The sequence below is a fragment of the Thalassophryne amazonica genome, chromosome 10, assembly GCF_902500255.1.
Source record: "Thalassophryne amazonica chromosome 10, fThaAma1.1, whole genome shotgun sequence".
Taxonomy (NCBI): domain Eukaryota; kingdom Metazoa; phylum Chordata; class Actinopteri; order Batrachoidiformes; family Batrachoididae; genus Thalassophryne; species Thalassophryne amazonica.
In genome coordinates, this window is record NC_047112.1 from 59,337,873 (window position 1) to 59,365,826 (window position 27,954).

Sequence of the window (27,954 nt, forward strand, 5' to 3'; positions counted from 1 at the left end):
GCAGTTAAGTGCACTTGTTTCCAGTGTGAAGGGTTCCCACTTCAAGGCCACCCCTGCCTATTCTCCATGTAATGTAGAGTTGTGTCAGGAAGGGCATCAGGCATAAAGTTTGTGACAAATCAACATGTAGACCATGGTTCACCAACCCTGTTCCTGGAGGGCCCCTGCCCTGCATGGTTTCTAACTCTTCCTGTTCCACTCCCAGGCAATTAACTCTATCAGGTGTGCTCGGCAAATCAAGACCTGGAAAACAGCACCTTTAAAAAAAAAAATCAGGTGTGACTTGAGTAGGTAGACATGGAAAACATACAGGGTAGGTGCTCTCCATGAACAGGGTTAGTGACCTCAGCATCTTGGATCAGTTGCAGCATCCCTGAGTGAAACTGGGGAAAAGCAAATGGATCTTTCTATTTATTAAACATCACGCATTTGTGGTGGCAAATGCAACTGGATTAATCTGTACGCGTTCCTTTCATCAGTCACAATCAATCAATCAGTCAATCAATTTTATTTATATAGCGCCAAATCACAACAAACAGTTGCCCCAAGGCGCCTTATATTGTAAGGCAAAGCCATACAATAATTACGTAAAAACCCCAACGGTCAAAACGACCCCCTGTGAGCAAGCACTTGGCAACAGTGGGAAGGAAAAACTCCCTTTTAACAGCAAGAAACCTCCAGCAGAACCAGGCTCAGGGAGGGGCAGTCTTCTGCTGGGACTGGTTGGGGCTGAGGTCGAGAACCAGGAAAAAGACATGCTGTGGAGGGGAGCAGAGATCAGTCACTAATGATTAAATGCAGAGTGGTGCATACAGAGCAAAAAGAGAAAGAAACACTCAGTGCATCATGGGAACCCCCCCAGCAGTCTAAGTCTATAGCAGCATAACTAAGGGATGGCTCAGGGTCACCTGATCCAGCCCTAACTATAAGCTTTAGCAAAAAGGAAAGTTTTAAGCCTAATCTTAAAAGTAGAAAGGGTGTCTGTCTCCCTGATCTGAATTGAGAGCTGGTTCCACAGGAGAGGAGCCTGAAAAGCTGAAGGCTCTGCCTCCCATTCTACTCTTACAAACCCTAGGAACTACAAGTAAGCCTGCAGTCTGAGAGCGAAGTGCTCTATTGGGGTGATATGGTACTAAGAGGTCCCTAAGATACCTGGGACCTGATTATTCAAAACCTTATAAGTAAGAAGAAGAATCTTAAATTCTGTTCTAGAATTAACAGGAAGCCAATGAAGAGAGGCCAATATGGGTGAGATATGCTCTCTCCTTCTAGTCCCTGCCAGCACTCTAGCTGCAGCATTTTGAATTAACTGAAGGCTTTTCAGGGAACTTTTAGGACAACCTGATAATAATGAATTACAATAGTCCAGCCTAGAGGAAATAAATGCATGAATTAGTTTTTCAGCATCACTCTGAGACAAGACCTTTCTAATTTTAGAGATATTGCGCAAATGCAAAAAAGCAGTCCTACATATTTGTTTAATATGCACATTGAATGACATATCCTGATCAAAAATGACTCCAAGATTTCTCACAGTATTACTAGAGGTCAGGGTAATGCCATCCAGAGTAAGGATCTGGTTAGACACCATGTTTCTAAGATTTGTGGGGCCAAGTACAATAACTTCAGTTTTATCTGAGTTTAAAAGCAGGAAATTAGAGGTCATCCATGTCTTTGTCTGTAAGACAATCCTGCAGTTTAGCTAATTGGTGTGTGTCCTCTGGCTTCATGGATAGATAAAGCTGGGTATCATCTGCGTAACAATGAAAATTTAAGCAATGCCATCTAATAATACTGCCTAAGGGAAACATGTATAAAGTGAATAAAATTGGTCCTAGCACAGAACCTTGTGGAACTCCATAATTAACCTTAGTCTGTGAAGAAGATTCCCCATTTACATGAACAAATTGTAATCTATTAGATAAATAGGATTCAAACCACCGCAGCGGTGCCTTTAATACCTATGGCATGCTCTAATCTCTGTAATAAAATGTTATGGTCAACAGTATCAAAAGCAGCACTGAGGTCTAACAGAACAAGCACAGAGATGAGTCCACTGTCTGAGGCCATAAGAAGATCATTTGTAACCTTCACTAATGCTGTTTCTGTACTATGATAAATTCTAAAACCTGACTGAAACTCTTCAAATAGACCATTCCTCTGCAGATGATCAGTTAGCTGTTTTACAACTACCCTTTCAAGAATTTTTGAGAGAAAAGGAAGGTTGGAGATTGGCCTATAATTAGCTAAGATAGCTGGGTCAAGTGATGGCTTTTTAAGTAATGGTTTAATTACTGCCACCTTAAAAGCCTGTGGTACATAGCCAACTATAGATTGATCATATTTAAGATCGAAGCATTAAATAATGGTAGGGCTTCCTTGAGCAGCCTGGTAGGAATGGGGTCTAATAGATATGTTGATGGTTTGGAGGAAGTAACTAATGAAAATAACTCAGACAGAACAATCGGAGAGAAAGAGTCTAACCAAATACCGGCATCACTGCATAACGATACGTCTTTGGGATGGTTATGAGTAATTTTTTCTCTAATAGTTAAAATTTTATTAGGAAAGAAAGTCATGAAGTCATTACTAGTTAAAGTTAAAGGAATGCTCGGCTCAATAGAGCTCTGACTCTTTGTCAGCCTGGCTACAGTGCTGAAAAGAAACCTGGGGTTGTTCTTATTTTCTTCAATTAGTGAAGAGTAGTAAGATGTCCTAGCTTTACGGAGGGCTTTTTTATAGAGCAACAGACTCTTTTTCCAGGCTAAGTGAAGATCTTCTAAATTAGTGAGACGCCATTTCCTCTCCAACTTACGGGTTATCTGCTTTAAGCTGCGAGTTTGTGAGTTATACCATGGAGTCAGGCACTTCTGATTTAAAGCTCTCTTTTTCAGAGGAGCTACAGCATCCAAAGTTGTCTTCAATGACGATGTAAAACTATTGACGAGATACTCTATCTCACTTACAGAGTTTAGGTAGCTACTCTGCACTGTGTTGGTATATGGCATTAGAGAACATAAAGAAGGAATCGTATCCTTAAACCTAGTTACAGCGCTTTCTGAAAGACTTCTAGTGTAATGAAACGTATTCCCCACTGCTGGGTAGTCCATCAGAGTAAATGTAAATGTTATTAAGAAATGATCAGACAGAAGAAACCATTTGTTTTAGACCACCCAAAAGCAAGTCTAATATCTAACGTAACAACTGTGGTATTTTAGTAACGTACCACATAGACACAACTTAAAGTGGGTTCACTAAACACATGCACACCGTGCACAGAAATGCACAATAATAGGATCATGAACCAGAATTGAATACAAAAATGAAATGCAAGAATTAACTCATGAATAAAACAACCTTAATAACTCCAGTTTATATCATATTGTAAAGCCACAGCTTTGCACTTCTGAATCGTGAGGGTGTTGGATTTAAAAATAACCTGAAAAGTTCTAGTAGTACTATTGGCAAAAAGTATGATTTCTGTACTTTTTTGATGAACAAGTTACCTACTCCTCAGCTGGGTCGGTAACCTGCTTTGGACTGGTGTCCTGTCACGGGAGAGTCGTAGACCCTGATTTTCTTGATGCTACGGAATCCGGAGTTGAGCACCGGCACCAACAGGCCTCAGGGACTATATCACTTCTTTTCTCCCTGGCAGAAAACTAAATCAATTATTGATTAATTATTATCAATTATTGATTTTGTTTTCTGCCAGGCAAGGTAAAATGTGTGAGACTCATGTGTCAAAGATGAATTATTAATTTTTTTTTGTGTTGAGCAGAAAGGAAATTTTATTGATCATAACTGTTATTTATGATGGTCATAAGTTTAATGAAAAATGCTGTATAACCTTGTATTTCTTTATTAGAACGCCCTCTGGTGGCTGAAACCCGCCACCAATGTTCAATTACTTTATTTTGTGTGTGTCTGTGTTGTCTGCTACAAAACACACACATGACAAATGCACCCATGCACAAGCAGAAACATACATAGGATGTTTTTTGTGTGTAAAGCAGTGTGATGTGCCAAGTGCTCATCCTCACATGCTCAAATAGTTTGTGCATAACACAGCACACATTGGCTCTGGATGGACACACAGCATTTTAATCTCATGAAACTCCAGGGATGGATGTAGCTTCAGGGGAGTGACTTCCTCTCTCCCATGAAAATTTATTTTAAAAGTTTAGTTGTTTTTTTTCGTGCATCCTAAGGCAATCTGGGAAGATAAACAGTAAGTCTCTGTTCATTGTTTTAAGAGACATTTTTTAGTTTAAAGACTGAATACCCTCTGGGGACAGCGACTTCAGTCAAGTGAGCCGAGTTGTGCACTGCAATGACTAACTCTGCCTACCACAGCGTTCATCAGTCAGCCTTTGTTTATGCAAGACCTCTCCCATGCTGTATCACTCAGTTTATTTTAAATGTCAAATACAGATAAACAGGAAGTATAGTTAAACTAAGATAAAATGATATAACTAATGGTGAACAGAAGAAAAATAAATTTTAAGATTTGCCTTAAGAGTTAGTTGAAGTACTTTATATGAACAGGCAAACTGTTCTCATTGTAGTGGCACAGTAGGCACAGGATCAAAAACTTGCTTACTTCTTCTTAACCTGTTAATACTGGGCAAGCTCACGTTCTGTGATTTCAAGGCACGAAAAGGCATATAAGGTTTAACATGTTCAGCAAAAACTTTTGTATTTGAATCAGTATCAGCAGTTGTGTATCGGAATAATAAAAATATGTGGGTCGGCTAGACTCTACTTACGACTTACAGTTTCAAGATAAGAGCTTCTATAAAATGTTGCTGACAAATTGATAATGAAGCTTCATTTACACAGAACAATGATGTTAAGCTAAAACAAACCTAACACTATGTAAGTCTCTTCAGCTGCTCCCTTATTTTTTTTGTTTAACTCTGGGTCACTACAGCAGATCCAAGGTGGCTCTGCATGTTGATTTGGCACGTTTTATGCCGGATGCCCTTCCTGATGCAACTCAACATTACATGGAGGAATATGGCAGGGGTGGGGTAAAACAAACATAACACTGATTGTTATTAATTACAAGTTCTTTTTAACTATACTCTGCATTTCTTTGTTTACACCCACCACCCCACTCATGACCCCCAAAAGGTGTTGCGTGACACGAGGGTGCATCACCTGAGGTTACTCAACATCCTGGGCTTCAATGCTGTGATCTTCATGCTGCCAACTTGGATTCTGGTGGACCTCTCTGTGTTCCTTGTGAATGGAGACTTGGTGAGTTGTCACAGTTTGTTTTTTCTCTCTCTCTCTCTCTCTCTCTCTCTCTCTCTCTCTCTCTCTCTCTCTCTCTCTCTCTCTCTCTCTCTCTCTCTCTGTCTCTGTCTCTGTCTCTGTCTCTCTCACCATCACAGATGCTGGCTTTTGAACGTTGCACTGGTAACAATCGGGATGGTCTTTTTCCTCTTTTGTCCGGAGGACACGATGTCCATGATTTCCAAAAACAATTTGAAATGTGGACTTATCAGACCACAGCACACTTTGCCACTTTGTGTCTGTCCATTTCAAATGACATCGGGCCCAGAGAAGGCGGCAGCGTTTAAGGACGTTGTTGATGTATGGCTTTCGTTTCGCATGGTAGAGTTTTAACTTACATTTGTAGATGTAGCGACGAACTGTTAACTGACAATGATTTTCTGAAGTTTTCCTGAGCCCACGCAGTTAGATCCTTTACACAATGATGTCTGTTTTTAATGTAGTGCCGGCTGAGGGATCAAAGGTCATGGGCATTCAATGTTGGTTTTCGGCCTTGCCACTTATCTGTAGAAAGTTCTCCAAATTCTCTGAATCTTCTGATTATATTATGGACTGTAGATGATGGAATCCCTAAATTCCTTGCAATTGAACGTTGAGAAACACAGTTCACAAAGTGGTGATCCTCGCCCCATCTTTGCTTGTGAACAGCTGAGCCTTTTGGGGATGCTCCTTTTATACCCAGTCTTGACACTCACCTGTTTCCAATTAACCTGTTCACCTGTGGAATGTTCCAAACAGGTGTTCTTTGAGCATTCATCAACTTTCCCAGTCTTTTGTTGCCCCTGTCCCAGCTTTTTTGAAATGTGTTGCAGGCATCCATTTCAAAATGAGCAAATATTTGCACAAAAAACAAAAAGTATCAGTTTAAACATTAAATATTTTGTCTTTGTGGTGTATTCAATTGAATGTAGGTTGAAGAGGATTTGCAAATCATTGTATTCTGTTTTTATTTCCATCTCACACAATGTCCCAACTTTATTGGAATTGGGGTTGTACTTCCAGTTTTAGTCCGCAATGTGCCTTTTGTTGTGGTTCCAATACCTCATTGTGACCCATAGAAATGCTTACATCAGGAACCAAATAGTCGGAGGGCCCAAAGATCAGGCAGTGATTACAACCAACCTTTGACTGTCCTAAATGAGGCACATTTGGAACTTGAAAAATTGTAGTTCCTTGACTGGCCGTTTGAAGTTGGCACCAAAGTGAGCAGGTTCCTACTGAAGCCTAAGTTAAAAAGTTCAACTTCAGAGCATAAATAAATATGATTACAGCCTGGTACAAAAAACTGTTTTAGTGTCTGTGGCTAGTTTCTCCCTTCATGACAACTATATAGAGGGAGAATTGCTTTAAAAAAAAAAATAATAATAATAATAATAATGACTCCTTTAAAACATTTTAAGCTATGAAGATCTGCAAAGTTAGGCTTATAGTACCTTTGAGTGACAGCTAGTACAACATGAGCCACGTTCATAGCATCGTTCGCTCTGTCATTTTTAGCATTTTATTCCAAATATCTAATAATATGGCTTGTTGTGTGGTTACTTCTCCTCACAGCTCATCTAAAACATCTGTGCACCACTATTGCCGTCGAGTGAAATTATTGTGATTTCATTTTGGAGGCTGAAGGCATTAGCCCTTTTACCAGCTATCTGTATCTTAATGAGATTAGCTCCAGTTAATCCACGATTATGAAGAAAATAAGCAGGTCATAGTTTTTAATACTCATACAAAGCCATCAATGATTTAAAAAGCCATCACAACCCAGTTCTCAAAAATTGGATTGGAAAAACACCTGAACAGATGTTAGCCTTTTGGCTTAGCTGCTTCAGATTCAAAGATAGGGATGTGTTCAGGCTGCACTCGTCCTTCCCAGGTCATAAATGGTGTCAGCTACGCTCCACCTCTTAATCCATTTATGGATTGGTTGTGATGTAGGCAGCGTAAGTGGTGCCAACACAGTGACACCCAGAGCAGCAATTTTTTGGGTTTCGTCTTTGCTCTTCTGGGTCTCTTCTGGATGTTGGGCTTCAGCCCAAAGGACTCTCGGTTCAAAACCTAGCCAGACTGGAAAATTGCTAAGGGCCCTTGGGCAACATCCTTAATCCTTAATGTAGTGCACGCCTTGCATGGCAACACCCTGTAATTGGTGTGTGTGTCTCTGTGATTGTGAGACATAATTGTAAAGCTTTTTGAGCTTCTGATGCAGATGGAAAAGTGCTATATAAATGCAATTTAATTAATTTCATTTATATAGCACCAAATCACAACAAAGTTGCCTCAAGGCGCTTCACACAAGTAAGGTCTAACCTTACCAACCCCTAGAGCAAACAACCAGGTGATAGAAAGACAACAAATACAGTATAATTTGTCAGCATTAAGCAACAAGAGAAACAGAAGAAATACTAAGGTGATCGCCAGCCACTAGCCCCAAGCTTCACTAAAAGACCCAGACTTTAGATAAAGTTGAGGCTGTGGCCCACCCCGTTTCCTAATAAAATGAATTTAAAAGGGTAAAACTCATAGTGACATATGCCAGTATGCTAGCTATACGAAAGGGAAAATAAGTGTGTCTTAAGTCTGGACTTGAAAGTCTCCACCGAATCTGACTGTTTTATTGATGCAGGGAGATCATTCCACAGAACAGGGACACGATAAGAGAAACCTCTGTGACCCGCAGACTTTTTATTCACCCTAGGGCAGTGGTTCCCAAACTTTTTCTGCCAGGCCCCCCTTTGGCCAGTCAAAATTGTCTCAGGCCCCCCCTACCCCTGACCGTACACATCAACATGTAAATGTATGACAAACACACTCAGTCACAAACTGCTATTGTTTATAGAATAAACCTCAATGAAACTTTGAACTTTTGTAGAAATAATAACCACAGCTTTTAACTGTTTTTAAAATTCTGAATGTCTGAGGATGAACATTTCCCTGTGAATAAAACATTGAACATCTTGAATATGTTTTCTTCCAGCCCTGCAATAAGTCAGTGGCTACAGTGGGCTTGTTTTGTGTCACAGATCTTCCCCAGTCTTGGGTGCAGCTGTGAGACAGCCACTTTCAGTTCATTTTCAATGTCCAGTTTTGATCTGTACTTTGTCTTGATGGAGGCAACAGCAGAAAAACCTATCTCACACAGGTAGGATGTGGCAAAAGGGAGGAGTGTGGTCAAGGCTCTCCTGCCCAGCAGTGGGTACTCCTTCTCCAATCCAATCCAAAATGCAGACAATGTCTTGGACTTGAACTCCAGTCCTATCCTTGAATCTGAGGTGACATCAATCAATCAATCAATCAATTTTTTTATATAGCGCCAAATCACAACAAACAGTTGCCCCAAGGCGCTTTATATTGTAAGGCAAGGCCATACAATAATTAGGTAAAACCCCAACGGTCAAAACGACCCCCTGTGAGCAAGCACTTGGCTACAGTGGGAAGGAAAAACTCCCTTTTAACAGGAAGAAACCTCCAGCAGAACCAGGCTCAGGGAGGGGCAGTCTTCTGCTGGGACTGGTTGGGGCTGAGGTCGAGAACCAGGAAAAAGACATGCTGTGGAGGGGAGCAGAGATCAATCACTAATGATTAAATGCAGAGTGGTGCATACAGAGCAAAAAGAGAAAGAAACAGTGCATCATGGGAACCCCACAGCAGTCTACGTCTATAGCAGCATAACTAAGGGATGGTTCAGGGTCACCTGATCCAGCCCTAACTATAAGCTTTAGCAAAAAGGAAAGTTTTAAGCCTAATCTTAAAAGTAGAGAGGGTGATGAACTGCTCTTTCTCTGCTGTGCTAAAGTCATCTGCTGGAGTTGCACTGAAGGGGTCTCTGATCCAGTCATATTTTGATGAATCTTGCACTGGAAAATACTTTTGGAAATGTGTTTTAAGGGCACAGATGTGATTTTTCATGCATGGGATCACTGTGTTCTGCAGCTTGTTCGAATCAATGAATGACTTCAAGCTTTCAAATGAGTCTATATTCCCCCCGTAACTCGCTGCTCCCACATCCCTAATTTTCTTGTGAATGATCTGATTTTATTTGCCAGCTGTGGGAGGTGTGTCTTAGTGCCCTGCATCTGCAGATTAAGTTTTTGAAACATATCACTCAAGTATGCAAGCTTCAAGAGGAAGTTGTTATCTTTAAACTTGTGGGCAAGTTCACTACCCTCCTCCTCCAGGAAGATTTTTATCTCATCCCGCAATTCAAACACCCTGGACAAAACCTTCCCCCGTGACAACCACCAGGACTCGCTGTGGAACAGTACAGCTGTGTGGTCGGAGCCCATCTCCTCACACAATGCAGAGAAAATCCGGGCTTTAGCAGGTCGTGTTTTGATGAAGTTTACTGTGGCAATAACGTCGGTCATAACATCATTCAGCTCAGGACTTAGCTGTTTGGAAGCGAGCGCCTCTCGGTGTATCATGCAGTGCGTCCACCGCACGTCCGGGGAGACGCGCTTGATGAGCACCTGCAGCCCTCCCCGTCTCCCAGCCATTGCTTGAGCACCGTCTGTGCAGATTCCCACACAGTCCTCCTATTTTAAATCAGCATCTTTCAAGTAAGTGTCAATGATAAACAACTCATCTGCAGTGGTCCTGTTTTTTACAGGTTTATAGAAAAGCAAATCCTCCCTCAAATCCTCACTCTCGATGAATCTGACATATATTATTAATAAACAGTCCTTGTTGCTGTCCGTGGCTTCATCCACCTGCAGAGCAAAACGGTTGTCTCGTAACTTGTCACTGAGCTGCTCCTCCATATCTTTTGACATGTCATAGATGCGCCTTGCAATGGTATTGTTTGATAGAGGTATAGTCTTTAGTTTATTGGCAGTTGTTTCATCAATCATCATGGAAACCATATCAATAGCTGCAGCCAGTATTAATTCCTCAGCGATGGTGTGTGGTTTTTTACATTTTGCAACTCTGTAGACTACTTTATAAGAGGTACGTTGCGCATTTGATGTAGAAACAGCTGCGTTTGTAAACATATTCTGTTGTGCACAACAGCTGAGAAGTTTTTCCTGAAGACCTCCACAGGCTTCTGTGTGTGTGCAGGATGTAAGGTCTCTAAGTGACGCTTTAGCTTGTTTGGCGTCATGCTGTCCGAAGCTAGCACTTTGAGGCACAGCACACACTGTGGTCTCTCTTCATTACCCACCGTTGTACATGTGAAACCGAAGGCGAGATATGAATCGTCATATTTCCTTGACTATGCTTTAGTATTATCTGTTGCGGTGTCATTGTTACCCTTATGTTTCCCTGGAGGTCCGCTGACATTTGCCATGGTTTGCTAGCTGTCCAACACAAAGTATATTGTTTGTATTTAGCCTTGTCACGCCCCCCCCCCCCCCCCCCGCAATGACGCAGTGCCCCCCCAGAAGGGGCACACGGCCCACTTTGGGAACCACTGCCCTAGGGACACAAAGTAGTCCTGGACCCTGAGAACGCAAAGCCTGGGCCGGTATGCAGGGTTTAAGTAGGTCAGCTAAGTACGGAGGTGCTAGTCCGTGAATAATTTTATAGGTTAGTAGCAGGACATTAAAATCTGATCTCACAGGGACAGGAAGCCAATGAAGAGACACCAAAATGGGTGTAATGTGGTCAAACTTTCTGCTTCCTGTCAAAAGTCTGGCAGCAGCATTTTGAACCAATTGGAGACCCCTAATGCTGGACTGCGGTAAATGAGAAAATAGAATATTGCAGTAGTCCAATCTAGAAGAAACAAATGCTTGAATCAGTGTCTCAGCATCAGCCATAGACAGGATGGGACAAATCTTCACTATATTTCGCAGGTGGAAGAAAGCTGTGCTTGTAATATCTCTGTGGAGGTCAAAGGACAACATGGGATCAAAAATTACCCCAAGGTTCCTCACTTTGTCAGTGTGATGTCTGACAAATGAGCATAGGCTAAAGGACCTTTCACACCGGACGCGTTGGAGGCATCAGAGGCGTCACGAATTGGTCTAAAAAGCATTATTTTCAAGGAGAGGCGTTGCTTTTTAGAGGTGTCAAAAACCGAGCTAAACCGACACTTCTGACGGGAGCGCGCATTTCCGCTTGTCGACAGGCTATTGCGGTCAAAGTTCAACCCAATCCAACTTTCGCCACTCTGAACTGTGACGTAGCTTCGCGCTGTCCAATAGAAATGACGCGTCGGGCCAAAACACGGAAGACTCGTGGCAGAAACCACTGATCTCTACAAAACAGAAACGTGTCACAGGACTGCTCATTTATAGAGCAGTTTTCTGGAGAAAAATCCTTGCAAATGTTCTTTTTGTTTACCTCAAAATTTCTGATTACTGTAAAAAAAAAAAAAAAAGTTTAGAACACTTGTAATTAAAATAGCAAATAAGTATATGGTTCTTTAGAAACCTTTCTTGATCCGTAAATTAAAACCACCTGTTATTTCATATTAGATAATTTTTTGTTTAACATAAGGAACCTTGGACATTTATTTTTAGAAAAATAAAATAACATGGAAATTTGTACTTTTTTTTTTTTTTTTTAAGTCCGGTAGATTATTCATATCTCATTTCAACCAGAAAATCAGGCACTGTAAATAAATACAAATGTTTATTATAAATGCAACAGGAGATAATTTAACAATCCATTGTAGTGTGATTGTAAAGTAGGATTTCTGGGACATAAATGTCATGATGAATTTTTTTTTAATTAAGTCATTTCAACTTCAACAAAATTTGTGACTGCCTTTAATGTTGTGATCAGGACAAAGTAATTTATAAAATATGAATTTGACTAGTGATTGTGAATGTTTTAAAATTGTGCACAGTTAAGTGGAGAGCTTCTACCTGTACAAATGTCTTTTGACTTAACTTTGATTTCGTGGACATTTTTAATGATCCATTCATTTATTGTTAAAATATAAAATGAAACGGCTTTTTTAAAAATAATAGCATAGTTGCTGTTTTAAGAGCCTTTTATTTAGAAGCAGGTGATGTTATGCTGGATTCTTGGGACCAGATGAAGGTCTCTTCTGCAGCTTTAACCTCTGGTGGTGTTGTTGACGACACTTATCTCCTATTTTGAAAAGCAGAGATGTTTTCTTCCAACTGGAATTCATGGTGTTCAGCTTATCAATGGAAGTTTTTGAAGTGCATCTGCATTTAGGTTGTCTGCACAGCAAATGTTCCTGATTGGGACAAATAAAAAATATTATATAATACACTCAACAAAAATATAAACGCAACACTTTTGGTTTTGCTCCTATTTTGTATGAGATGAACTCAAAGATCTAAAACTTTTTCCACATACACAATATCACCATTTTCCTCAAATATTGTTCACAAACCAGTCTAAATCTGTGATAGTGAGCACTTCTCCTTTGCTGAGATAATCCATCCCACCTCACAGGTGTGCCATACCAAGATGCTGATTAGACACCATGATTAGTGCACAGGTGTGCCTTAGACTGTCCACAATAAAAGGCCACTCTGAAAGGTGCAGTTTTGTTTCATGGTGGGGAGGATACCAGTCAGTATCTGGTGTGACCACCATTTGCCTCATGCAGTGCAACACATCTCCTTTGCATCATCCGCGAAGAGAACACCTCTCCAACGTGCCAAACGCCAGCGAATGTGAGCATTTGCCCACTCAAGTCGCTTACGACAACGAACTGGAGTCAGGTCGAGACCCCGATGAGGACGACGAGCATGCAGATGAGCTTCCCTGAGACGGTTTCTGACAGTTTGTGCAGAAATTCTTTGGTTATGCAAACCGATTGTTTCAGCAGCTGTTCGAGTGGCTGGTCTCAGACGATCTTGGAGGTGAACATGCTGGATGTGGAGGTCCTGGGCTGGTGTGGTTACACGTGGTCTGCGGTTGTGAGGCTGGTTGGATGTACTGCCAAATTCTCTGAAACGCCTTTGGAGACGGCTTATGGTAGAGAAATGAACATTCAATACACGAGCAACAGCTCTGGTTGACATTCCTGCTGTCAGCATGCCAATTGCACGCTCCCTCAAATCTTGCAACATCTGTGGCATTGTGCTGTGTGATAAAACTGCACCTTTCAGAGTGGCCTTTTTTTGTGGGCAGTCTAAGGCACACCTGTGCACTAATCATGGTGTTTAATCAGCATCTTGATATGGCACACCTGTGAGGTGGGATGGATTATCTCAGCAAAGGAGAAGTGCTCACTATCACAGATTTAGACTGGTTTGTGAACAATATTTGAGGGAAATGGTGATATTGTGTATGTGGAAAAAGTTTTAGATCTTTGAGTTCATCTCATACAAAATGGGAACAAAACCAAAAGTGTTGCGTTTATATTTTTGTTGAGTATATAAATATAAAAACAGTTTTATTTATATATATATATATATATATATATATATATATATATATATATATATATATATATATATATATATATATATATATATATATATATATATATATATATATATATATATAAAATGGAAAAAAAAAACGACAGGAAAAAATGCCCAGGGAAAAAAAAGGTTATTTAAAGTTGAGCTTTTGTGGTCTCCGAAAAAGCTGTAGCTTTATTTGGTAAAAAAAAAAAAAAAAAAAAGACTGAACCATTTACAAATTAAAGTATTCACTCAGATCAACTGTGCTGAAAGGCTAAGCTAACATTAGCCGATCATTAAACCTTCACAGCAGTGCAGTAAACGTCACATTTGATTTTTATATTATTGTCACCTCGATAAAGCTGCAGAACTAAGCTCTGTTGATCAAACTGGGATTTCGCATATATCCAAAAAGTAGGAAATTTCAGACTGAGTGGGTCTGCTCCATTACCCCAGCTGCCTGCCTCGCTCTGCCCAGGGATGATGCTTGAACCCCGTCTTCTCTGTGCGGGTCGGCCCGCTGTCACGGTTCAGTCGCTATCCCACAAAGTCGTCAGTCCTCCCTCGGTCGGCGTCACTCCGAAAAGTAGATGGGGGGGGGGGTAAAAAAGCTTCTCCCAGCAGGGTGATGGGAGAATAAAGCTTTTTTGTGGTTCAGCCAATGCAAATTCAAAGATGGCGATTGCTCCACTTTTTTTTTTCGGGTTGTGGAAACAGCCAGAGCGAAGCGTCTGGCATCACGACTTATTGGGAGGTGTTGCCTGATATAGTGTACAACGTGAAAGGCCCTTAAGCGTTAACTGGTCAAATTGATGCAGATGTCTCACTGGACCAAGAACCATCATTTCAGTCTTATCAGAGTTTAAAAGTAGGAAGTTGTTAGACATCCAGTTTTTCACTGATGCAAGGCAATCTTCTAAGGATTTTATGTGGATGAGATTACCAGCAGCTATCTGCATGTATAACTGAGTATCATCAGCATAGCAATGAAAGGTAATCCCAAAAACGCCCCAATATGTGCCCAGTGGGTGCTGTAGTGTTATTGTACAAAACACAGTGAGAACAACTGGTTAGGTAAGACGTCAGCCATGCAAGGGCACTCCCAGTAATCCTAAAATGATTCTCTAGCCTATCGAGTAGAATATGATGATCTACAGTATCAAATGCAGCACTAAGATCTAACAGCACCAGAACCATAGTAGTGTCCAAGTCCATTACAAGCAGAAGATCATTAACCACTTTAGTGAGAGTGTCTCTGTGGAGTGATATTTTCTAAAAGCAGACTGCAGTAGCTCAAAAAGATTATTCTCAGTAAGATAGTCCACGAGCTGCTGTGAAACCACCTTTTCCAGAGTTTTAGAGCAAAATGATAGATTTGATGTTGGCCTATAGTTTGTCAATATACTAGGGCCAAGGTTAGATTTCATAAGTCATGGTTTAATCACTGCAGAGTTTAAACATTTAGGAACAGATCCAGAGGTTAATGAGAGATTAATCATTTCCAGCACAGTCGGCCCAAGAGTGGGCCACAGGTCCTTAAACAGTTTTGTTGGTATATGATCAAATAAGCAGGTTGTGTTTTTTGTAGACGTTACGGGTTTCATCAGCACGCCTAGTGAGATGCTATCAAATTCTGTAAATCTAGGTAATACCTCAGTAATGGCGCCCACCTCAATAGCAGTACTCAACTGCAGAATTTTCTTGTTCCCTCCATCAGTTAGATTAAAGACCCTATAATGTGACTACTTATTAAGTTTATATATATATATATACACACAAAACACACACACATCAGTTAGATTAAAGACCTCATAATGTGACTACTTATTAAGTTTATATGTATGTGCCTGTGTGTATGTATGTGTATGTATATACAGTGAGGAAAATAAGTATTTGAACACCCTGTGATTTTGCAAGTTCTCCCACTTAGAAATCATGGAGGGGTCTGAAATTTTCATCTTAGGTGCATGTCCACTGTGAGAGACATAATCTAAAAAAAAAATCTGGAAATCACAATGTATGATTTTTATATATATATATATATATATATATATATATATATATATATATATAAAATATAATTTATTTGTATGTTACTGCTGCAAATAAGTATTTGAACACCTACCAACCAGCAGGAATTCTGGCTCACACAGAACTGTTAATTTTTCTTTAAGAAGCCCTCTTATTCTGCACTCTTTACATGTATTAATTGCACCTGTTTGAACTTGTTACCTGTATAAAAGACACCTGTTCACACACTCAATCAATCACATTCCAACCTGTCCACTATAGCCAAGACCAAAGAGCTGTCTAAGGACACCAGGGACAAAACTGTAGACCTGCACAAGGCTGGGATGGGCTACAGGACAACAGGCAAGCAGCTTGGTAGAAGACAACAACTGTTATGATTATTTATTAGAAAGTGGAAGAAACACAAGATGACTGTCAATCTCCCTCGGTCTTGGATTCCATGCAAGATCTCACTTTGTGGGGTAAGGATGATTCTGAGAAAGCACAGAACTACACAGGAGGACCTGGTCAATGACCTGAAGAGAGCTGGGACCACAGTCACAAAGATTACATTAGTAACACATGATGCTGTCAAGGTTTAAAATCCTGCAGGGCAGCAAGGTCCCCCTGCTCAAGCCAGCACATGCCCAGGCCCATTTGAAGTTCACCAGTGACCATCTGGATGATCCAGAGGAGGCATGGGAGAAGGTCATGAGAAGGTCATGAGACCAGAATAGAGCTTTTAGGAATCAACTCCACTTACCATGTTTAGAGGATGAGAACAACCCCAAGAAAACCATCCCAACTGTGAAACATGGGGGTGGAAACATCATACTCTGGGGGTGCTCTTCTGCAAAGGGGACAGGACAACTGCACCGTATTGAAGGGAGGATGGATGGGGTCATGTATTGTGAGAGTTTGGCAAACAACCGCCTTCCCTCAGTAAAAGTATTGAAGATGGGTCATGGCTGGGTCTTCCAGCATGACAATGACCCCAAACACACAGGCAGAGCAACTAAGGAGGGGCTCAGTAAGAAGAATTTCAAGGTTCTGGAGTGGCCTGGCCAGTCTCCAGACCTGAACTCAATAGAAAATCTTTGGAGGGAGCTGAAACTCCAAACCTGAAAGATTTGGAGAAGATCTGTATGGAGGAGTGGACCAAAATCCCTGCTGCACTGTGTGCAAACCTGGTGAAAAACTACAGGAAACGTTTGACCTCTGTAATTGCAAACAAAGGCTACTGTACCTAATATTAACATTGATTTTCACAGGTGTTCAAATACTTATTTGCAGCAGTAACGTACAAATAAAATATTAAAAAAATCATACATTGTGATTTCCAGATTTTTTTTGGATTGTCTCTCACAGTGGACATGCACCTAAGATGAAAATTTCAGACCCCTCCATGATTTCTAAGTGGGAGAACTTGCAAAACTGCAGGGTGTTCAAATACTTATTTTCCTCACTGTATATATGCACCAAAGGCAACACTCAGATTAGTCTTGGTTGACCACCTCAATGTCCTCACTGTCTTCCTGAAAGTCGGACATATCAGGATCGACTCGGACCCTCACCCTCCTGCTCATCAGCGGCTTCTGCAACTTTGCTCAGAATGTTATCGCCTTCAGTGTGCTCAACCTCGTCAGCCCACTCAGCTACGCAGTGGCCAATGCCACCAAGAGGATCATGGTCATCAGCATCTCACTGTTAATGCTGCGTAATCCCGTCACCCTCACCAACATCCTGGGTATGATGACGGCCATCGTCGGGGTCTTCCTCTATAACAAGGTGAGCAACACTGAGGATGGATCTTAGCAAGTCAGGTAGGAGGAATAAACACAGGCAAGAAGCATAGTTGTGGAGAAATGAAGTTTCTTCTTCTTATATCCACAAATGACACTTCATGACAGAGGGTTATGTTTTTATCTGAAAACTGTTTTGCATGTCGCCCTTTATATTTCTTCTTCTGATGCTGACATAAATTTGACAACCCAAGTCCTTTTGCAGTATGTCTGAAAGCCTGTGTGCTGTTATAGTTTGTGAATGACTAGTTTTAGAATTTTGCCAATAGAAAGCAATATTTTCCTTACAGTTTGATGCCTGGTGACACACCAGGCCAACAGGAACCCCCGTCAGGCCAGAATAGTGTTGGGTTTTTTTGTTGTTGTTTATAAACTCCACCACATTAATAGGATAGCGCAGTCTCATTTGAACCCTAAGGCCTAGTTCAAAAATAATGAAGCCAAAGTGTGACATAACCTTCAAAATTTAAAAGTGGTCATTTTTGTGAATTATCATTTTAGGTGTAGTTATATATCAGAGGTTCAATATTTCTATTGGTCTCGGTTCAGTCATTGCTAGAAATTATCAGTGCATATATATACTATAATGTGCTAGAGCGTAATGCTTGCGACAACAGTTGGAGGTATCTTCTTTAGTCTACAGAAGCCTGAAACAAAGAAATTCTGTCCATTAGTTCCTGGTATTATTGAACAAGTAATGTAATTATTCTATTGAAGCAGAGTAGGAGATATAGCTAAGGTGTTGACACAAATAAATCAAGGACTTATTCTCAGCGTTACACTTGCAACAGTTTTACCTTGCTTTAGAAACATGCTTTTTCTAGGAAATGACATTTCTACCTTTACAAAAATGTATTACTGTGTGTTAGTATGAAGCACAAACAAACTGACAAAATACAATTTTATTTCTTTAACATTCAGCTTTAAATCATAATGCTAAATATCAATGTCACACAAAATTGATGAAAAAAGTGCTATTTTGGGGGTAAATTTCATGCATATCTCTGGAACCGTGCGGAATTTTTCCATGAAATTTTCAGTACTGGTGTACTGTTTTGTATTTGGCTGCAATCACTGAAGCAGTTGCGAAAGTGCAGTTTTTTTCAGTTCCCAGTGTAGAAGGGAAAACGAGGCGAATGGGAGAGGTCGTGTTGGTAAGTGTTCACCTACACAGCTAACCAGAGTCACTACGCTCTCTCGCCTGCACAGCCGCCTCCACACGTTTGAGCTCCGGGTCATAAACAAACCGCAACACGTCCACTTTCTACTGCATTGTCGCTTTTGCTTTGCATTTTCACTGTGTGTAATTTGCCCAAAAACTCAGAGAAAGTGCCGTGTTTGTCCCCAGAATAGGGAAATTACATCATATGCGTCATATTTTACCCCTTTAGCGCCCGCCTTCAAACGAGACTGTGCTGCCCGATTCATTTTGTCAGTCATTTCGGTGCATCTGCAGTTCACGATCTTCTGTAAAGTAACTTTTTGTTAAGTGATTTGACAGCACTGTAATCAGCTGTTTTTTAAAGCTTTTATCTTACCGGAGCTGACAGCAGTGTAGTCTTGAAAACTACTGTTAAATACCCAGCATCAATTAGTACTCAGAGCTTTTTGTAGAATGCATCACTTTACAGAGTCCAACATCTGACCCACAGATTTTTTTACTCCTATCTTCATAATAGGTCTAGCAGGGGTGGCATCTTAAGTGAAATTATCTGTCCATACAACAATTTAATAATAATTTGCCTCAGATTTAGTGTTTTTATCTTGTTTTTAGACGCCCCTTTTTGCAGTGCACTGTTTGCATGATCCATTGGAGCCATTAAAACTCCTCAGTAGCTACTGATTCACACTAAACATCTGTTTTGTTAAAGGCAAAGTGTCATTTTAAAAAGGTATAAATCTTGATGGTCAGCATGATGTTGTTGTTGGACTGTGCAGTGCCTGAATCAGACCTACTGTTTTGGACCACGTGTCTTGCCCGACCTCTTGTTTGAAATGCTTCACGGAGCGGGGGTCTGGAGTCAAACTTAAAAGAAAATAGTGGGTGCCACATACAATTGTCTGTCTGTGTAATGTAGTTTGGTTTTTTTTCACCAGTGTTCAAGCTTTGCAGGTCACTGGTACAATAACATAAATAATGAGCAGCTAGCTTGGCTTTTGTGTGTTAAAGCTTCACATTTTTCATAAATGGCACCTTGTGATTAAAGGGGGTTGTCACACTCTCGCAAGCACCACTAACTTAGCTTATTGCAAGCTAAAAGTGGACGCTCTCGTTATGGCCGAACAACTGTCCAGTTTCTGGGTATTCTGTGTTAGTGCGCGCCTGCGACTGACGTGCTTGATGAATTCCTGCGCAAAAAGTAGTTCCCAGATAATTGTGATATATTCCTGTGAGATAATGAGTATATCTCATCTAAATTAATTCTAAAATTTACCAGTAATAAAATTATAAACATAACTGAAGTTTTGAGAGTGGCCATAATAAATATTTAAGAAACTTAAAAGTTATGAGCAAAGCACATTGTAAACATTGACACGATGGAGTTTGATGTGGAAGAGTTCAGAAAGATACGATTGGAATGTTTTGATTACCATTTACAGTTGGCGATGAAAGACGGGTGTTAACTTCATGTTAAAGTCAAAACAAGAAGTTGCACTGAAAGAGATCTATCTGGGAAGAGACACATTCTGTGTGTTGTTGCTCCAATGAGAGCGGCACGCTGAGCAGGGTGGCGAAAGTAGTCCGGCGAGCTCAACCTGTGGGCCCAAGTTATCCCACAATTCCAAAATAGCAGAGATATTGGTCCAAGGTGGGGGGTTGTGTGTGTGTGTGTGTGGGGGGGGGGGTATACCTGTGTCGATTGCAGTGGGGTTGATGCAGAATGGTAAGATGACTTTTTAAAGTCAGCTTTGTAGTACCTACTCATCTACAGTCAGTTTTCTCATTTTTTTCGTTCCTTTTCATTTTTTTTCCTGCCAACAGGCCAAGTATGACGCTAACCAGCAGAAGCAGCTGTTGCCCAGCCACAAGCAGGACTTGTCCTTTGACAACCCAGCACTGGATAAGATCCAAGCCAACGGGTCAGTGCCTTTCTCCCACAGTTCAGAGCTTCAGCACAGCCGGAACAACGTGTTGACCGACTACTTCCAGTACAGCCGGCAAACGTACACGACAAACTACGGCAACAACCACCAGTATGTGGTCTAAAGGACGGGTCACTGCCCTGCACAGTACTGTGTTGGTGCTGTCACTGCAGCAGTTTCTTCAAATCGGCCATTTCAGTGACTGAAGTGCTGTTTTTGGAACGGGGAAATGACAGGAGCAGAGGAAGGGCCTGTGACTTGACCTCTCCCATGTCCCACTCTGCCTAAAACTTCAGCTTCACTTGTTTATTATTTTGGTACAGACTATGTCGGCTGGTATGTGAGAAAACAACATGCATATCGACCATTCTGAGACTTTTTGGTGAGTGATTAAGCCATGATCTGGGAACACTGGAGTGTACCACACCAGGATGCAAATAAGGAAGGACGTGCACCTCACTGTCTGCCTCACTTTGCTTTTCATGTCCAACCATCAGTTTTGTTCAGAAGTACTGAGTATTTATGTGAACGCTTCACTGGCACCAGAACAAGAGTGTCTCACGCTTTGTAATGAAGGATATTTTGGAGGGAGTGCCTTAACCCTGTGGTTTAGGCTTTTTTTTTTTTTTTTTTTTTTTTCTTCCATTCTCTTTTTTCATTGTCTTCTTTCTTTATGAGGCACTTGTAATATAGTGAACAAATTCTTGTTGTTGTTGGGGTGGGGGAATCCTCATAGGGAAAAAGTAGTTTTGTTACATTAGTGCAAACTGTTGTCAGGTATTGTTTTAAGTAAATGCTAAAGTACAAACAAGAATTTTGCTGCTAAAGCTTCATTCTTTTTCTCAGCCTGCATTAAGTTTCCACTTGTCATTGTTCGAGGAGGTACAACATTTCACTTTAATTTGAATTATTACAAGTGCCTGACAAACATTTCAAAATCTGTGATGGGTCAGCAGTCCTGCTCTTAGAAAACATCTGCCCCCCACTGTCCACATCAGCAAACACAGCTGATTAATTGACGTGAATGTTTCCTAGGTCTTGATTGGCTGAGCACACCTGAGTTAATTTAGTTAGCACTGGGTGGAAGTGGCCAGGTGGTCTCCAGGAGCCTGACTGGTCTACATATTCATTGTGCTGCTCATTTTGATCAGTGGAGTCATGACAGTGCATCCAACTACCATTGAAATCATTATTGAAAACACGTGGACTTCAGTCTAATTGTAAATGGATTCCAAAAACAAACCCGAGACTGGTTCTGTTGTCTAGAATTATCAGTGACCTATATATACACACATCCAAAAAGAAAAAAAAAAAGTCTTTCATAGAGTAATCGTATCCATGTAATATTCTACAAAACCATTCTATAGCTATGTGCATAGTAATGATTAATGGGCACGGGTTGCATAAGTTCCTTTTGACGATTTGACAGAAAAAAATGTCCCAGTCTGACAAGTTTATCTCCTCTGGTGGGTGATTTTTGGGCATTGAACCAAAGCAGTTCTGTCACATTTATATCTGAAGTAGAGGTCTGTCATACGTTTGCACCTTCTGAAACAACAAAATGTGTTTTGCAGGTTTAACTGTACTGTTAATTGTCTTTTGGTTATAGACTTCATGGGTTGTATGAGTCGACTCGTGTGAAATCACAGGAATACTTTGTGCAATTAAAGATTAAATTGTAATAGCAGGTGGATATCAGACTTGATTCTTGTCAGAAAGCATGTAATAGATAATTTATTATGAAGGAAACATCTTCTCAGTGCTTGAACTGTTTCATTTAGAAAATATCAGTCATTTGCTTTTGACTTTGCAGCATAGACTGCTGTCTTTGCACAGTTTTCATGACTTTATGAAAAAACAGAGAGGAAACCCCCCAGTGGCAGTCACATATTCCATCTCAGATCAGCTGATTCAAAAATATTTTTTAGGGTCAGTGCACTTTTTTTTTTTTTTTTTTTTTTTTTTTTTAAGTGTACCAGGTTAACCTTGTATTTAAGGTTATGTATTTGTTTTCAAATTCAGTCGTCATATATTTAATAAGGACAAACATGTTCTAGTCTGTATTTTATTAATAGTTTAACATTTTATGAAAGACTGAACAGACACTGTCACGTTATTTGTTTAGCATGAAGAGCAATTATTTCTTGTGTAACCCAATTAAAATTTTATCTATGGCTACTCTGAAGATAGCCTAATTTAAATGGTCATAAACAATTCTATACTGCGGTTTAAGCTGCTTTTCATTGACATGAAATTAGGTTTTAAACCAGATATTTGTCACTTTAAAAAAATCATTAAACACTTGAAACTGGTTCAGTTTTCTAAATGGGGTTGTAACCAGTATTAAATAAGTAAAATCTAGCTTTTGGATAACATATGTCCTTTTGCTTTGGAAAACTGATGGGCATTTGTGAATTGATTTTTTTTTTTTTAACACTAAATTATGATAGAAAACTAAAAACAGTTAATTATCTGCTGTGTACTTCAATTTTAAAATATTTAAGTATCATTTATGCAATTAACTGATGATTTGTGGTTAAAGGTTAACACAAGCTGTTTGGTTTTTAATGTTTTTCTGCCCCTTGTGGACAAACCAGATATACCCTTAACTGTATTTTGAGTTGAGCAAATCAAAATAGTCAGAATTGAATATTTTCATTTATCACTGTGAAGGTTTCCATGGTAGACTTTTATTTTGTTGTATTGTGTCTCACTGGACCACTGGAATTTATCAGTAATGTTTATGTGGTTGGAGTGCTGCTTAAATAACTGTGTACTTGTCTGTCTGTCCTGATTTATTGCTAAACTCAGTCTTGCAGCTGTAGCTACTTGAGTAGGTGCACACAGATATCTCCACATGAAAATGAAATTTTGGGTAGAGTAGTTGAATTATTATTATTTTAATGTGCCAAATATCAAGATCTTCTGCACGACTGCAGGGGGGAAGGTTGGAAAGCACGGCTGTTCCAGATTGAGGTCGGTTGTAGAGGATTCCCTGCTCAGTCAGTGAAGAAAATGCTCACAGCCATTGGAATGATAAGGAAGAAAAGAAAGGCAACAGCTTGCAGGATGGGGGTGGGGGGCAACAGAAAGAGTCTCTTGCTGCTTATGGAGCAGGAGAGAGTTAAGCTGGAAGCCAGGAGGGGAAGATGGGGCACTGACTTGGCTGCCGACCCACCATCGGGAGGGTTTTACGGATGAGAGTCGAAACACCTAATGAACGATGGGTGACATCGACCCCTCCTGGCCAAGGCTGCAGTCACCTCAGCTGAATGAAGGTGAGAAGCATCTTCAGATGTATATGTAATCTAAAGATGTATCCTGGGTGGGGGAAAGAAATGGAACACAACTTAAACTTGTACTGGGTCACATGATCACATTAAGTCAGGCAGGATTTCTTACCCCAATGATTACTGATTTACCAGATAACCTAAAATATCTTTCATACTGAAGTTGTTTTTTTTTATGACAGCTCTGCAAGAAAATGAAATGACAAGCCCATTAACCTAATCAAAAAAAAAAAAATAAGATTATTCATTCACTGACCAGTCAGAACAGTACAAAAAAAATGTAGTTGAGAACAGCATTTATCATGGCTGTGACATCTATGCTGTATTTCAGAGTTCAAATTATTAGACATAAATAAATGTAGTAGTTTGTGGTGAATATGGGAAATTTACATCCAGAATTTTTTTGGTATCTTGAAAACATTTTGTTGCTACTATTTTTTTTTAAAGTAGAAAAATCTGAAGTAGATTATTATATTTAGTCATTCTTCAATCGTTGTGGATTTATAGTCGTACCAGAGACACTAGGCTTCACACATTTTTTTCTTTTTCACAAATCAATGTAATTTGACCACGAAAAGGGAAACTATTACATTTTGAATGCATTTAGTTACACATCCATTGCTGCAGTTTTAATTTCTTCATCTGCTTTTGTTGATGTATTTTAGAAAGTTGCCTAATGTACAATATATATATATATTTTTTTTTTAGTAGTAATGCATGATAGGATGGCTGGCTTCTTTGCAGTAACAGAGGCAGTGATTTATTTACTTTTTTCTTGTGATGAAGATTGGGGGGGGGGGGGGGGGGTTCATGGTGAGCCATGTAACTGGAAATCCTCTGATTACAAACTCTTGAGTCTAGATTTAGATGATGGTTTTATGTTGTATTAAGGTTAAACTGATTTGTAAATGTTAATCACTGGAGACTCTGCAGATTGCTTTGTAAAACTTGTATACATATTTTTGTGCGTCTTTAAAGGATCTTGAGAGAATTTTTACTTCACTCATGTATGTATATATGTTTTTAATTTATGGTGTCAAGCAAGCTATGAAATGTACAGAGGCACAGCCGTGTACAGTCATGCTCACTTATGTTTAGTAAATGCTATTTTTAAATGTCGGGGAGAAATAAATGCATTATGGGCAATCATGATTTTTTTTTTTTTTAAGTATTCAGACACTTGTACTGTATGTGTGTCTGTCATGTTGCAGGTTGTGCAGAACATGTTTGTTGCCAAAAGCAAGTGCAGTTACACATGTAAGAATAAGATGACAAAAGACTCTGTAATGTACATTTCCCAGATGAGTCAAAAGCAGTGAATGTGTAATTTGAAGGGAGTAGTGATGAATCCATTGAGAATTTTCACCAAACTGCATGTCTTCAGTGATTTTTAAGCCTCGTTTCTTACAAAAGCCTGGTGTGGATTTTAAAAGTCCTTCAGGTGGACCTCAGACATCATCGAGCTTCTGATGTATGAGAGACAGCTCTTTAAAGCCACAATGTGAAGGATTAGTGTCCTCTTGGGGTGAGGCTGCAGATTGCATTATGCTGTCACAGGTAACTATTTTGTTTCCTTTCATGCTTTTGATTCTTTGGTGACAGGGATTCATGTTTCCTTGCCTTCTCGTGATGAGCAACGTGTATTTCACAAAGTTAGTGTTCTCAGTATTATCAAAGAGGAGCTATACAACATTTTTAAGTTAATTTTACAGTTTTGTAGTAATTGTAATCACTAAATGACTTGTGGCAGAAAACAAGCCTTGCAATTTTAGCAACGACGATTTGGTGTCCTTTCAGTAAGAGCCTCAGGTCTCAGGTGAAACACAAACTGCTTCAGCTTGGGACTCCCTGCTCATGCCCCCCCCAAGCTGACGGCAGCGGCGCGACCACATGTTGCTGCGCCCCCGCCCCACTCATTGGAGTGTGGACACAATTTCGTTGTTGTTGCACTCGTGTAATGACAGTGACAATAAATCAAATCTCAATCTCTTAAGAGGACTAAAACAGCACGTACACGCCCCTCGTAATGAAGCACCGGCAAGCTAGTAGCTTTAAGAAAAACACAACAAAGGTGTTATTTCTTACATGTTCATTGTCATGGCAAACCTGGTGTCCTAAGGAGATGAACTACGCGTCGAGATGTGCATGTGCATCTCTCACTACCATGGACTTTAACACCTCACCCGTGGAGTTGAGCCACCTGTCTTTACCACACAACTGTGCATGAACTCCACATCATCTAACGACTATTCTGCTTTAAAGACAGTGTGTACATGCAAATCTTTACTTTTTTAAATTGAAAAGACACTTATTACTGTATTTGTATGTGAAGATAAAACTTACGTGGGTTTATTTCGGTGGGGGAGGTGGGCTTGTCGTGGTGGAGCTCATCTCGATGGAACACCTCACCCGCCGAGATGAGCTCCACTACCAAAGAAAATCCATGCAAGTTTTGTCTTTACATAAAAATACAACAGCAATAAGTGTCTTATCAATTTCAAAAATTTAAAATTTGCATGTGCACGCTGTATTTACAGCACAATATTGTCGGGATGCGGAACTGCCGATTTATGCAACGAAATGCAAATTTGACAGACAACCAGCTTTCTTGGAATAACGAGCTGAAAGATAGAGATGCATGTAAAATAGATGCAGACCTGGTGTTCTTGCTGCTGCACCTGTAAGTACGAGGTCTGTTAGAAAAGTATCGGACCTTTTTATTTTTTTCAAAAACCTGATGGATTTGAATCACGTGTGCTTGCATGAGCAAACCTTGAACCTTCGTGCGCATGCGTGAACTTTTTCACGCCTGTCGATTGCATCATTTCCTGGTAAGCAGCCTTTGTGTGAGGTGTGTGTCGTCGCTCGGCGGATTTTCAATCCAAGGAAAAAGATGGAACGACTGGAGCAGCGCCGCATCAGATTTTGCCAGAAACTGGGCGACAGCCAGGTGGAAACTATTCGGATGATTCAGACGGCTTTCGGTGACTTTTCAGTCATGTGACTATCCGAGAAATTGTGGAAGAGGTGGGCATGTTACAGCATGTCTTGTGAGACTTCAACACGGAGGCGCTTTTGCTCCACCGTCAGAAGCAGCATGAATTTCACCACCACTCTTTTGGCCAAATCTTCTGTCACAGTGGAATGTGCCGAAAAAGTGCTGATGTCCACCTCTTCCGCAATTTCTCGGACAGTCACACGACGGTCCCGCATCACCACATTGTTCACTTTGGAAATGATCTCGTCATTTCAGCATGTTGATGGCCACCCGGAGCACGGCTCGCTCTCCACAATTGTGCGGACGTCTTTAAAGCGGTTGTACCGCTCCTTAATCTGTGTGATGCCCATAGAATCGTCACCGAAAGCCGTCTGAATCATCCGAATGGTTTCCACCTGGCTGTCGCCCAGTTTCTGGCAAAATTTGATGCGGCGCTGCTCCAGTCGTTCCGTCTTTTTCCTTGGAATGACAAAACAAGCGCACGACACACATCTCACACAAAGGCTGCTTACCAGAGAATTATGCAATCGACAGGCGTGAAAAAGTTCACGCATGCGCACGAAGGTTCAAGGTTTGCTCATGTAAGCACACGTGATTCAAATCCATCAGGTTTTTGAAAAAAATAAAAAGGTCCGATACTTTTCTAACAGACCTTGTATATTGGAAGAAACTCTCTGTTCTCTATTTCTGTGTTGTCGCTTTCTTGATTTGGCTCCGTGGATTGCATTTGACAGCTCCGTTGAAAACAAATGTACATGGACAGTGGGGGGAGGGCCGGCAGTGAGTTCTTAAACAATTCTGTGACATACGTACTGTGGAGTTATAGGGGGAGCAGTGTAGAGAAGAATGTGAACACCCCCCCCCCCCCCAAAAAAACTGACAAAATTGTGAGAAACTGACCAGAGTTGCATAGTTCCTCTTTAACCTGCGCTAGCACTGCATAAAAGAGAGCAACCACTGATTCCTCTTCTTTATTCTTCAGTCTTTCAGTCATGCTGCAAAATGCAAAACATGAAGTAAGTATGTCCTTTTTAGGTTATTGTGTCAACACTGTGGTCTCCTGTGTAGATCAGTTATGGATGTGCTTTAATTTAGTCCAGCCGCAAACATTATTAGAGATAAAAATGTGCCTGAAC

The 27,954-nt window shown here is 40.4% G+C and overlaps 1 protein-coding gene and 1 long non-coding RNA gene across 2 annotated transcripts in view; both read left to right on the forward strand.

Moving 5' to 3' along the window:
• Positions 1-22,381, forward strand: part of slc35e1 (solute carrier family 35 member E1) — a 56,619-nt gene extending 34,238 nt beyond the window's left edge. The window contains exons 4-6 of the mRNA XM_034180059.1: positions 5,137-5,262; positions 17,187-17,432; positions 20,430-22,381. Of these exons, the coding sequence (XP_034035950.1) occupies positions 5,137-5,262; positions 17,187-17,432; positions 20,430-20,654 (597 nt within the window). The 3' untranslated portion in view covers positions 20,655-22,381. The remainder of the gene's footprint in view (positions 1-5,136; positions 5,263-17,186; positions 17,433-20,429) is intronic.
• A 111-nt stretch (positions 22,382-22,492) lies between these two features.
• LOC117518820 lies at positions 22,493-24,966 on the forward strand. The gene is made up of 2 exons (XR_004563085.1): positions 22,493-24,226; positions 24,286-24,966. It is a non-coding gene; the product is annotated as an uncharacterized LOC117518820 (long non-coding RNA).
• Positions 24,967-27,954: the final 2,988 nt, after the last annotated feature.